General features: G+C 44.9%; 1 protein-coding gene across 1 annotated transcript in view; it reads right to left on the bottom strand.

Moving 5' to 3' along the window:
- Positions 1 to 13726, bottom strand: part of STON1 (stonin 1) — a 40929-nt gene that overhangs the window by 9616 nt on the left and 17587 nt on the right. Inside the window, exon 2 of the mRNA XM_087823541.1 lies at positions 1017 to 2992. Coding sequence (XP_087679667.1) covers positions 1017 to 2992 — 1976 coding nt within the window. The remainder of the gene's footprint in view (positions 1 to 1016; positions 2993 to 13726) is intronic.

Raw genomic sequence — 13726 nt, 5'->3', positions numbered from 1 at the left:
TTATCACTGGAATGCTCGTAAAATCATGTTCTGTGTGGGCCTGGTGCTATGAAAGTCTGCAAAAAGAATTCCCGAAGGCCAAGATCAAGTCAGCCACCTTTCTGGGAACACCCACTCTTGCAGTTGTTCTTAGTGAGCTCAACTGCTAGTAAATACAGGTATGAGGGTAATAACAGAGCTCTAGGGACACAGGAATACGCAGCGCAGCGGGGGAAGATCTCTGCCTACAGGACCATAATGGGTTCCCCAAAAGAGGTCCTAGCTTAGTGGTTCCCAACCTTGGTCGCCTGGGAGAGCCTTTATCAGCACCCTTACCTGGGCCTCCACCTGCCAGAGAGTCATGGTTGGGATGGGGCCTAAAGACGAGTATGATGCTTTCAAAGTTCTAATAAGGCAGCCAGGACTGGGAAACAGACAGATTTTAAAAGGAAGAGTGACGACAGGATCCCAGGCTATCTCAGCTAATGGCACCACTGCCCACCTAGCCCCAAAGCCAGAGGCCCCGACCTCCTCCCATCCACTCCCTTTCCCCCAGGCCCACGGGCAATCTGTCATTGTCTTGGGAGCACCTCTTCTGAATTTCCTCACCCATCTCTCGCCTTCCCAGTGAAAGGGACAGAGCAAAACCTAAGGAAGGAGAGGTACTGGCTAAGAAAATGAAAATGTTCAGGTAACTCATGGATGACAGATCTTTAAAGGTTAATCTGTGAATCTAATGTCAAGAAGTCAACTACAAATTTTCCCTCAGTGCCACCATCTACAATTAAATCCTAGCCTAGGATGATATTTATGTTTAAAAAAAAAAATTAAGTTAAACTTATCTGGTAGATAAGAGGCACAAAAGGATGAAGTAAGCCAGCTGTTTAACTAAATGTTCCATCTCCCCCCCAGCAATGTATAAGCATGTCCTCAGCTAACTGAAGCTACCAGCTGTCTCCGCCTGCTTTCAGTCCAAGGAGGGTGAACACATCGAAGCTATTTTACATGAAAATCAACTTGGGGTGTCGAATATTTACTTGAATGTTTATCAGGAAGCCGGTCTATCTTCCACACCACGGCCCGGTAGGCACTCTCGTATTTTGCTGACCCCACAGTGACCTGTATGACAGGTTCAGATTCAGGTTCATGCAAACTCCCCAGACATGCCGGACGGTTCATTTTGGCTTTCAGGGACTTCTGCCTCTGGAGGTTCATGGTCCAGAGAGCCTTGATCCACTGCGATGGAACGGGAAAGTGTATCATTATGTTATCACAGGACCTCAGGGAACTGGCATGGGATGATCTCTGAAGCAACGGGGCCATGTTGACAAAGGCCTGAAGCTCCACATACGCCCCCTGGACAACCACTACAGACTTCAGGGAAAAGGGAAGATCTTCCCCATTATATAAAGTCTTGAAACGCATCAGCTCAAACCGGCAGGCATCCAGAGGTACAAACTTAATGATTCTTGATCGCTCAAATTCTTGTGCTTTCACACACTTGTGAAAATGATATTCGAGAATATCAATCCCCTTCTTTTCTGGGTCTGTTTCAAAATAGTGTTCATTTCGCTTCTGCAGCTCAAGATCATTCAATGTTAAGAAGCATTCCGAGTTCCCATTCACAAAACAGAGGCAACAGATTTGAGTTATCACGGCACTTTCAACCAATTTTCCTTCTTCTTTAGTGATTTTGCCCCAAAAGTTGTCCACAATTTCAAGGGAAATTTCTTGTTCCTCATAATTCTTTTTAGGTTTTGAAACAGCCGGCAGCTTCATCAGCTCCTCCTCCACGGTAGTCAGAAAGTCGAGGAAGTCATGGTACTCTGTGGACCCCAACTTTAGCATCTGTTCTATGTCTGGCTCATGAACCACTTCTGTCTTAGAATGGTATTTTCTTTTTTCAGTGTAAGACACGTGTTCAATCTTCACAGTATGGATTTTTCCTGCCACACTGAAGTTCTCAAGTTTGGGTTCAGAAAGCCTGCATTGTGGATCAAGCTGTAACTCTTTAAATGGTTTTTCTAACCCCTTCTCATAATACATTTGCAAAATTCCTCCAGGTAAGACTTTTAAAAAAATTGGTCCCCACTGACGAGAAGACATCATGTTCTTCTTCTCAGGGATTCTCAGCATGAAAGACCATCCAGATTTGGGCTGACTCCTGAAGAGCGTGTGGGGGACAAAGGAAGAGGCTGTGTCTTCAGCATACAGACATTGCATAGACAGGCTTCCAAATGAGTCTTGGTTCTCAGCTGATTGGAGGTGTTCAAGCTTCTTACAGATGTAGTTGAGTGAACACTGATTTAAGCTTTTTTGATCAATTGGCATTTCTTTGTCTCTTGATGGGAACCCCTTTCTGCTTCCCAGGGGATCGAAGGCGAACTGGGAAGCACTACCTTCTTCTTTCCAAAATGGACTTGAAAAGGCACAGTCCTCCCGAAAATACTGAAACTGGAGAGCATCACTTTGGAACCCCAGGCTTTCAGCCTGTGGAGGACTACCTTCATCTGGAAGACCCACTTTGGGAGCTGGAGGTGTACATGGGTGGTCACTGGGTAAGGAAGCATGGGATAGGCAGGTTGGCTTAGGAGGCAATAAGGAAGAATCTGCTTCAGGTGCTGCGAGTGGACTGTTTGAAGATAATTCTGGAATAGGATAAAGCACATGAGTCCCTGATTTGGGGATGCCAGGAATTCCTGGGAAGTCTTTGGTAGGTGTAGAAAGAGGAGAGTTACTTGGAGGTCCTGGACTGAAGTAAAAGTCTATGATGGGAGAGGGGAGAGGGGTACTACTGGTGGAGGAAGACCCACTGGGAAATTCCTTAGGACCAGAAAGGTTCAGCGTAAGTCCGTTTGGCCTACAGATGCCTTGATTCTCCAGAGGGAAATTCTTTGACTTTGGAGAAGACTGAAATGCAGGGTCGTCATCAAATGTGACCCAGTTGCCTGGGTTCGTAGAGCACATCTTTGAAATCAGATTTGATCTTGTCAATGAGTCAGATGTGTTGTCTCTGTTAAAGGAGAAAAAGGAAATAAGAATATAAAAAGAGGGGAAAAATTCAAGTTACTAGAGGTCTTCAGTTCTGAGAAATACTTGGATTTAAAAGTACCCAGATTTACAGATTAACTGAGTTCAAGAAATGCTTAAAAACTGTAACACTTTTAGATGGCTGAATGGATTTAAAAATATAAGATCTAACCATATGCTGTGACAAGAGACTCGTTTTAGATTTAAGGACATGCATAGGCTGAAAGTGAAAGGATGAAAAAAGGTATTCTATGCAAAAGAAAATCAAAAGAGAGCAGGGGTAGCCATACTAATATCAGACAAAATAACTTTAAGTCAAAAGCTGTCACAAGAGACAAAGAAGGACATTATGTAATGATAAAAGAGTCAACTCACCAGAAGGATATAATGATTACAAGTAATACATAAACTCAACACCAGTGCACCCAAATGTATAAAGCAAACATAAAAAAACTAAATGGAGAAATAGACAGGAACACAGTAAGAGCAGATTTCAATACCCCACTTTCAATAATGGATAGTACATGCAGACAGAAGATCAATAAGGAAACAGAGGACTAGAACAGCACTATAGATCAAGTGGACCTACCCGACATACACAGAACAGTCCATGTAAAACACACATTCTTCTCACGCACACACAGAACATTCTCTAGGACAGATCACAGGTTAGGCCACAAAACAAGTCTGAACAAATTTAAGATTGAAATCATACCAGGTATCTTTTCTATCACAATAGAAAAAAAGGAAGGTCAATAGCAGAAGGAAAACTGGAAAATTCACAAATATGTAGAAATTAAACAATACAAAATGGGTCAGAGAAGAAATAAAAAACAAAATTAGAAAATATCTTGAGACAAACAAAAATTAAAACACAACATACCAAAACTTATGGGATGCAGCAAAAGTGGTACTAAGAAGGGAGTTTATGGCGGTAAATACCTACATTAAAAAAATCAAAAATAAACAACCTAGCTTTACAGCTCAAAGAGCTAATAATAATAGTAATAAACAATAAATAAACAAAACTAAGCCCTAAGTTAGCAGGAAGAATAAAGATTAGAGAAGAAATAAATGATATAGGCCATAGAAAATAGAAAAAAAAAATCAATAAAACTAAGAGTTGAATTTTTGCAAAAAATTGACAAACTTTTAGCTGGACTGAGGGAAAATACATAAATAAAATCATAAAGAAAAGAAAAGACATTACAACTGATATTAGAGAAATTTTTTAAAAAATCATTATAAGAGACTACATGAACAATTATATGCCAACAAATTGATTAACCCAGCATAAATGGATACATTCCTAGAAACATAACATCTACCAAGACCCAATCATAAACAAATAGAAAATCTGAAAGGACCTATACCATAATTAGTAAGGAGACTGAACTGATAGTCAAAACCTTTAGAAACATTTTCAAACTCACAGTCTCACTTATCAGAATGGCCCTGAGGGGTGTACATCATTCAACGCAGAGGTTACTTGGGTTTAGAGTCATTGCCTAACGTCACCCAACTAGTTAAAAGGCAGAACTAAGATTTTTTTTAAAATAACAGCTTTACTGACATACAATTCACATACATAAAATTCACCCTTTTTTAAAAAAAAAAATTCAGTGGTATTTAGTACATTCACAGAGTCATGCAACTATCACAACTATCTAATTCCAGAACATCTTTATCACCTCCCAAATAAACCCTATACCTATAAGCAGTCATTCCCCGTTTTCTCCCTCTCCCAAGCCCTGGAAATCACTAATCTACTTTATTTTTCTGAATTTGCCTAGTCTGGACATTTCATATAAACAGAATCTCCAAAACATATGGCTTTTTGTGTCTGGCTTCTTGCAATTAGTATAATGTTTTCAAAGCTCAACTGTGTTGTATCACGTATCAATCAGTACTTCATTCCTTCTTGTGGGTGACTAATATTTCATCGTGAGGATATCCCATATTTTGTTCATTGGTTGATGGACATTTGATTTGTTTCTATTTTTTGGCTATTATAATACTGCCATGAACAAGCTTTTTGTGTAATCCTTTCTCTTGGGTGTATACCTAGGCTTGGAAAGAACACAAATTTGAACACAGGTCACTTCATTCAAATCTAATACAACATAAATTATTGAAATTACCCTAATGACATCAGAGGCGATCAGCTGCATGGAACACAGCACTAACCTGGGGACTGGGTATAACCTGAACGCTGGACATTGCTCTGCCACTCACTCCAACATTCAGTGACTCGACTAGAATCACCTCTGAGTTTCTTTCCAATTCTAAAACTCTAAGGTAGCTGATGTCAGCTGAATTTATTTTTCAAAAGAGAAACTGTATTACCACTGGGATTTTTGAACAAAGTTCAAAACTGACAAAAAAGTAAAATTCCGTAAGATCTACTGGTGTAAAAGCTCAAACCTGCTGGAGTCGAGGCCATGAGAAAGGCCTATTTTTCTCCCTCCAGCCGCCTGCTTGCCTCCCCCTGTGGATAATGAAGGTTCAACCAATGCAATCATTCAAGCTTGGGAAAGAGCCAGCACCGAGGGGAGAGGGGGCCTGGTGCTCCGCTGGGGACAGGGCCCGCTCGGTGTTGTCACTTGCTAAATCCGCACATTCCTGAAGGCACAAAAACACAGTGGAGCAGCGGCCCAGGCCAGCTGGCTCTCTGGCGGGCATTTCACTGTCACTGCCCTTGGGCTGGAGTTGCCAGAAAGCAAGTTCCCTTCTGGGCAGGAAAAGCAGTGTTTCAAGGGACTCTGCCAGGAGCCTCAGAGGCAGGAAATCAGCAGCAATATTTATCAATCCATCCCATCTCACCCTCTTCAGAAGGAATCCAGCCAAGATCATTCTTCATATAGGGTGGAAGATCATGTAAATATTTACTTTAGTTGGGTTTATTAAAAAGAAAGAAAATTTTAAAACCAAGACAAGAAATAATTCAGCTTTAGACTGACTCCAAGTCTGATCTATACCGAGTGATTTGCCTCATCCGTTTTTCATGGGTAGCTTCAAAATTTGGAATAGTAGTATTGGTTTCTTCAGATTTTTGCATATTATGGAAAAAATGGATTTCTATAAACCAGATAAAGAAATCAATCCCATTACTTTCTAAGTGAGCCCTGAACTTTGGAAAGCACACCCTGCAAAAAATCTCCTACTTTGAATGCAAAACTCTATGCAAAGCACACTCTTCCCCTATGCAAGACTCAGGAGGCACTCAGCAAATGTAATGTGAGTTAAATGCAACCAAACAGAATTCTCTATTGTGCCCAACAGAGCCCAAAACTTTGACCCTGTGTAAAAGGCAGGGCGCAGACGCTGCTCTGAAGTGAGTGGCTAAGACTCCAGCTCCAAGGTCAAGAGCAGGTTTGTTCCCTGCCGTGCTCCCCTCTCTTCTCTACCCCTCCTGCTGCCCTCCCTTATCAATCCTTTCCACACTCACTTCCATTTCTCTCGCACCTCTTTTGCCCCTTCCCTCTCTGTGACCTTATCTTCCTATTCTAGTCTCAAAGCGGCAACCAGTCAGTTTTCCCAAAGTCAACAACTAGAATCAATTTTATCCAGCACTTTCCTTCTCTTTCCTTCCCTCCTAACCCATCCCCAACCCAGCAGACCAGGAGGCCGCATCCTGGTCTAGAACTTGTCTTCTTTTAGTCATCTGCAAACTCACTCCATCTACTTCAAGACATGGGCATCTAAAAGTATTCAAGCCCAGCTGGGCGTGGCTCAGCGGCTGAGCATCGACCTGGGATCCAGGAGATCGGGGTTCGATTCCCGGTCAGGGCACATGCCCCGGTTGTGGGCTCCATCCCCAGTCGGGGGCATGCAGGAGGCAGCCCATCAATGACTCTCTCATCATTGATGTTTCTCTCTCTCTCTCCCTCTCCCTTCCTCTCTCTGAAATCAATAAAGATATATTAAAAAAAAAAAAAAAGGTCAAATTGAAAGTAAAAGCACAGGCCTACTTACACTGGGACTAACAAGGGTATAGGTCAACCACGGTTTTCAGCCTCTTCAACACATGTGACCAATGGCACACTCTCTTGGGTGTACCCAGAGTTTAACAACCCCCTCAAAATATTTAGGGAAGCCTTAAAATAATTAATTATCCCCCATGCTAACTGCTGAATCAGCAAAGGAGGGGCCCAGGCCACAGCCAACATGAGAAAGGCCACACTCACATACAATTCCTGCATTCCACCCCTTTCTGCCCCTTCAGAAATCATACTGGAATTCTTTAGAAGTATTATGGAGATTACAACAAATTTATTCTGAATTGTTTTAAAAAAGAAATCTTTCACAAATAGCAACAGTTTAAATATTGATAATACTGCAAATTACTTGAAATAAGCCTTATGAGTAAGATGCCCTGATATGGAAAAATGGCCTCACAGAAAGAATTTGGGGATAAAAATGTTCAAATCATGGTAGAAAAAAAAAAACCTCATATATTCCATGAGAGTCAGCTTGGCGCTTTTTCACGGAGGGACCCTGTCTCATCCGTTAGGGCATTTTCCACATTGCCTACATATGTCTAACACAAGTGTGCAGCTCAAAACATTTTTGATTCAATGATTTTAAATGGTTATTCAGTTTTCCACAAAGTAAATCTCTACACTGTCCTCCCCAGTTCAAAGAATCATTGGATTTTAGAGTTAGGCAGAAATTGGAGGTATTCTGTTCAATTAACCACAGCAACAAACATTTATCAAGACTAAATGCTCATGGTACGCTAAGAGCTATATGTGCAAGATCTCATTTAATCGTCACAATCCCATCAGGCAGTAAAGCCATCCAGTTGTAGAAGAGGAAAGGAAAGCTCAGAGAGGTTAAGCTACTTGCCTGAAGTCACCCGTCCAGTTAGGCTGACCTGGACTGTGACTGGGTCTGTCTGATCCCAAAGCCCATGTTCAATACCATCCATCACCCCAGAGGTCCCAAGAGATCTGATGACTGTGTCGGTGTCCTAATTGCCTCTTACAAGTACTTCCCACCCCCCCACCCTTCCCTAAGGAGAAAGCTCCAGGGCAGAAGCCACCATTTCCTGGAGCCGGGAACTCTCTAAACTGGAAGGATTCTGTTCTCACCTGAGAAGAACTTATTTCTCCACAAAGCCCACCACATATATCTGTGGCTTGGACACCCAGGCTGTGGGAAAGACAGACTCTGAGAGTTTCTCCATGACTGCTCAAGAACAACAGCAGCTCATTATCAATTTGGGTAAATTCGGAGGCTGGTTTTTGTCACTCAGCCTGCCCTATTCCCTTCTTGTCTGTATCAACTGGCCAGCCCACCCTTAATGATGAACAATTTTTCATCCTTGCTGCCCAACAAATGCATTTATGTGCCACCTGCTCTTCGAGTGGCAATCTTGGTAGACTAATCCCCCAAACTTTGTGTAACTCCCTGCATTGTCCTTCCTCCCATGCCAACCCCCAACCCCCTCTATTCTCAGTTGTCTACTTCTGCTGTTCTTTGCAGTTTTCCTTTGCTTTTCTCCAGAAACCACTCAAATAAAGTATAAACAGGAAGTTCTACCTTATCCCGCAGATTGTCAAAATCGAATTAGAGGCACTTGGGCGTTGAATCAGTACCCCAGATATCTGCAACTGAAGACTGTGTCCCCACTTCAGCACGTTACCTGTGGAGAACACCACCCTCTAGGATCACCCCAGGGCCCAGCTTCTCTGTACCTGCCAGACGCCGGGGGAGGACTGCTGCTGAAGGGATGCTCAGCAGAGAGAGCTCAGGAAGTGTCACCACACTCAGCAGTAGCCTCCTGACATCAGCCCCACCAGAGCTGTCCTTGTCGAGCTGACTCCTACGCAAGCCTCATGCACACATCTGGACCCTCAGCAACGCCCTCGCCTTTGCAGAGGGCTGAATTTAGTCCTTTATGCCTGTGACTTCGCTGCTCTATAACAATGCTGCATAATCTAGAGAAAGAATGTCTTCACGTCAGTATCTGTATGGTTTCCTCGGCTATCCCCCAACTAAGGAATTCTCCAACCCTCCCCAGTGCTGGACTCCTCAGCTGCCACATGGAAACGAGACTGGAGCTGCATTTGCAAAGCCTCCTGGTTGTTTTGCAGGGTCAGAGGTCTGCGAAAGTTACTCTCCTTGTTATTCTGGAATGTACACCCCCGAAACAAAGCCAAAGTCAGGGACAGCCCAGTGTGCACAATGCATCCATGAATTTTCTTAAAGGTTTGCTATGAAAGTATTTAAAATATCATTCCTATACGATGTTTCCCTTTAAAGGGGAAACTAAAGTTTGAAACAGAAAGGAATCATAAGACAACACAAAACCCTAAGTAAAATGAAAGCATTTGCAGAGTTCTTACCTTAGCTCATAGGAGGAAGTGCCCACTACATGCACTGGATGTATTATTAACACATATGTTCTGCAGTCCATAATATTTAATCACAAACATGTGTAGTATTTAGTTCAGCTCTGTGACAGGAAATACCATGTGTAAAATATTAAACCACAGCAAAACCTATCCATGCCTTCAAACATCATCTGTGCCGCTTCTAGCTGAGCTCCCCAACCCCACTCCTCCCCTCTTAACCTCCACTTTTCCAAGACGAATTTGGTTCCCAGCTATTATTTTAACCTTGTTTTAATAATCTGTTCATTTCCTAAATTTAGAGGGTAGTGTGAACAGATACCAACTCAAACAGGCTAGTCCCAGGAGACGGTCTTTACATGAACAAAGAAAAGATTTAAGGCTAGACAGGGATTCTGACTTCAGAATCTTACTCTTCTCACCATGACAGTTTTTATTTTTTCAGCAAAGCAAGTAAGAACTTACTGGCCGCAGCAAAAGCCCACTTAGGTGGGGCATTTATTAGCGCTGGGGACAGTGAAACAAGGAAGGGTTTAGCACAGAAGCAGCAACAGGAGAGCCTGGGCTGGGCTGCTCTGGCTTACTGGGAAGTCAGGAAAAGGGGGCCTTAGACACAGGTTCAGGAGGTTAGCCCAGGACCAGCTGCCGCTGCCCACTTCTCCCCTGGCTGCAAGTCTTAGGGGTCCCTTGGAGCTTAGGGGACGTGTGCCTGCTGGGGAAGGAGAGGCGGAAGGGACTGGCATGGCCAAGCTCCCCAGAGGGAGAGCATGCCAACATGACAGTTTAATGGAGTATCCATACCAGGTTCATGTCACTGTCACAGATGCTATGGAAATTTGTTAAATAGAGGTCCCTAGACCTCAGTTTCTTCCTCTGTAAAATGGTGACAATATCTGCCTCAGATGTAAATTGCCTCATAATAGGTACTCAATAGATAGTTCTCCTTCCTCTTTCTCTCCCTTCTGTTTCCCCTCTCCCACTCTAGACTTCCTTTCTTTTGCCAGCAAGAAAGTAAATAGCTCAGATTCTGGAGTCTGCTTTGGCATCAGGTCAACTTGTTACAAATCCTTTTCTAGAACTGTCTCCATTCCGCCTGGCATGTGACCACGACTCTGCCCTGCCCTCCAGATGTGATCTGTGCCTGGGTCCCTGCTCAGGGCTTCTTGAAGACGGCATCTCCCAAAGGGGAGAGAATAGTGTGGGAAAAAGACCCAGGGTCAAAGGCATTTGAGAAATTCTGGTTAAACAAGTGTTTATGGGTCTCTTCAAGGCAATCCTTCCCAAAGCCTGCAGGATGCTAATGTCTTCATGGGCCCCAGGAGGGAGAACAGGCAGCTTTCCTTACGGAAAAGACCCAGATGGCGTGTGCCTCGGAACATTCCGGAACATGCTAGTCTAAGCTAACGTACCTGGGGCTAGAGAACACATAGCTCACCTTTAACTCTGGTCTCTGGGCCTCCTCATTCTGCCGCTGGCTGCCCTGCCCTGACCATGAGGACTGGCTCCTTGGTTTAGCGGAGTCTCAGCTTCGCTCTCAAGACAAGCAGCAGCCAGAGGTCTTCTCCCCGGGACACCAGCAGTCCTCAAGGGGGACATGCCCCCTTTGGTTTCCCACACAGGGGACCAAAGGGCTTTCAGATAGGCCATGGCTGGAATGAACTCTTGCCTTTGACCTCCAAACACGTGAGGGCTTCGCTGCCCAGGGCATCCTCCAGGCACTGAGGGCATCTGGAAGCTCCCTTCCCGTTCACCAGACTGTCAGCACCCCCTCCCACTTCCTCATCTATAAGGCAAAGACAAATAACACCCACTTCTGCCCGGCCAGCGTGGCTCAGCGGCTGAGCACTGACCTATGATCGGGGAGATCGAGGTTTGATTCCCGGCCAGGGCACACGCCCGGTTGCGGGCTCGATCCCCAGCAGGGGGCGTGCAGGAGGCAGCCGATCAACGACTCTCTCATCATGGATGTTTCTCTCTCTCTCCCTCTCCCTTCCTCTCTCTGAAATTAATAAAAATAATAATAATACCTACTTCCTAAGGGTCAAATACATTAATGCAAATTAATAGTAAAATGCTATATGGTAGGCACTCAAAAAAAAATGGTAGCACAGTGCTCACAAGCAAGGGGTTCTTGAATCTGCATTGATAATATTTAATCATTGCTACAAGCCTGGAGGGAGGGGGGAGAACAGGCTGGGCTACACCTGCAGGGCACGGTGGTGAGTCCTGGGGTGCCTGTCCAACCCTGATTGTTCTCTCATTCTCCAGCAAGAGAAAATCAAGGTGCAAGCCCTGTGTGTGCTGAATTGAGTGTGAAATGAAAGGCATTACTCAATCAAGCAAGTCAGCACAGCACCTGGAGATGTCAAAATAACCAGAAAAGCAGCCAGATCAGAAGTAATGTAATCCCTTTCTACATGTGGCTGAAAGGTGAAAGCCTGAAAAGCTGCGACCGTGCTTGTCACCCACAACCCTGACTCAGCATCACTCTATACCACTGGTTCTCAACTGGAGTGATTTCACTCCCAGGAGACATCTGGCAGTGTCCGAAGACAGTTTTAGTTGTCACAACTGGGGGTAGGGAGTGCTACTGGCATCTAGTGGGTAGAGGCCAGGGATGCCACTGAACATCCTACAATGCACGAGACAGTCCCCATAACAAAGAATTATTCAGCCCAAAATATCTCTAGCACTGAGGAGAGAAATCCTGCTCTCTGGTGAGGTCAGTGAGCTGAGTGTGCCAAGCAGGGTGTCTACCCATCTGCATGTGCCTACTTTGTAGACCGTGAATCGGAGACACAAGTTTGCCTGAGGTGGCACACCCAGAAAAAGGTGCTGTCAGAATTGAACCTGTCTCAGCCCAAATCTCATGTTCTTCCTGCTAAACCACAATGACTGCCAGGGTGAGAATTAGAGAAAGGAGAGAGCACAGATAAAGGGATATTTTAAAAGATGATTTGACAGGGTGTGGAAACCAAAAGTGATCTAGAAAACATGGGGAAAAGGGAGTCTGGCACTTAGAAAAGTGGAGACTCATAGGAGAGGCAGGAAGAGGGGCAGGTGAGTCACAGGTGGTCAGGTCTGAGGTCCATCCCAGTGAAAATACCTAGCAAGGAGCTAAACCACGAGACTGTACCTGGAGAGAAAACCAGGGGCTACACATGTAGAGCTGGGAGTCTTTCTCAGCTAGGGGAGAGCTGAATACAAGGAGAGAATGACAGGCCACAGGGCACCCAAAGCTAGGACCCTGTCATTTTACAGGAGGGGGAAAAGAAAGAAGGTAATTCATACGGAAAGGCCAAGGGGAAACCAGGAGGCACAGGGAGCCCCAAGGCAGGAAGGAGTGTTTTTATGGGTCCTTGAAGAGCTGGAAAGGGTGGAGACAATACAGTTCATCTCTGGGTTGAGTGATTAGGTGAATAGTGACAGGGTTGGGGGCAACTTCAGCAAAGGGTGGGGATGAGGCATGGCTGCCAGTCTGGAAGCAGAGGAAGCAGGGATGCTGGGGCCCACAGAGAGACGTGGGGCTCAGCTGTCCACATCTTGGCAACTCCATCCCTACCCCCCAGTTCCTGGGTTTCTGCTGCTCTGGGGCTGTGTCGTTTCCCGGTGGACTGGTTTCTGGCAGCCCTAGGAACAGCCTGCCTCTTTGTACCCTACCTACCTTCTGGTCCTAGGAGCACAAAAGGGCCCCAGGGCTTCCCACTCTCCGAAAAATCCAGCCCACCCCCCACGGAGGGGTGGGGGAAGGGGGCAGACAAGTGAGCCTTCTGCAGGCTGAGGGCCTACAAACAAGGCCTGCTTTCAGGGCTGCCTTCTGGTATTTGTATTCCCGTGGGTTCTCCAGTGGGAAGGGCAAGACGCTCGAGACAGAAATGAGAAAGGGCATTATCTCCTTAGGGGCCCCCAGGGCTGGGCTGGGGTGTGGGGCCCTGTGGTTACTAGATGGCAGCTCCTGGATTTTGGTTCTGAATTCTCAGAGAAAACTATGAGAAAGATGTGGGACAGTTAGCTGAAGGGGTTTGGCTCAAATCACACATTTTAAATATACAAATCTCCTCCTTCCCTCTTCCCCCAGGTCTAGGGTCCTCCTGAAGATAAGTAGAAAGTCTTAGAAGGCTAAAGAACTAGAAAGAGGATCTCTCTCTGGATTTAAATGTTTAGTGAGGGGAAACCAAAATTGGCCACTTTACTATGAAAATTGGTCAAGTAATTTATCTTAATTACCGTGTAATTACTTTTAGTGTTTTGAGAGGAGGCAGAAGCTAAATGGCCCAGAAAGAATATTTAACACTTTAAAATGTGATTCCTGCCCGGCCGGGAGTGGCTCAGCAGTTGAGCACTGACCTAGGATCCAGGCG

Source organism: Miniopterus natalensis, chromosome 13 (assembly GCF_054644295.1).
Source record: "Miniopterus natalensis isolate mMinNat1 chromosome 13, mMinNat1.hap1, whole genome shotgun sequence".
NCBI classification, from domain to species: Eukaryota; Metazoa; Chordata; class Mammalia; order Chiroptera; family Miniopteridae; genus Miniopterus; species Miniopterus natalensis.
The sequence above is the reverse complement of the archived record's forward strand: the minus strand, read 5'-3'. Positions and strand labels throughout refer to the sequence as shown.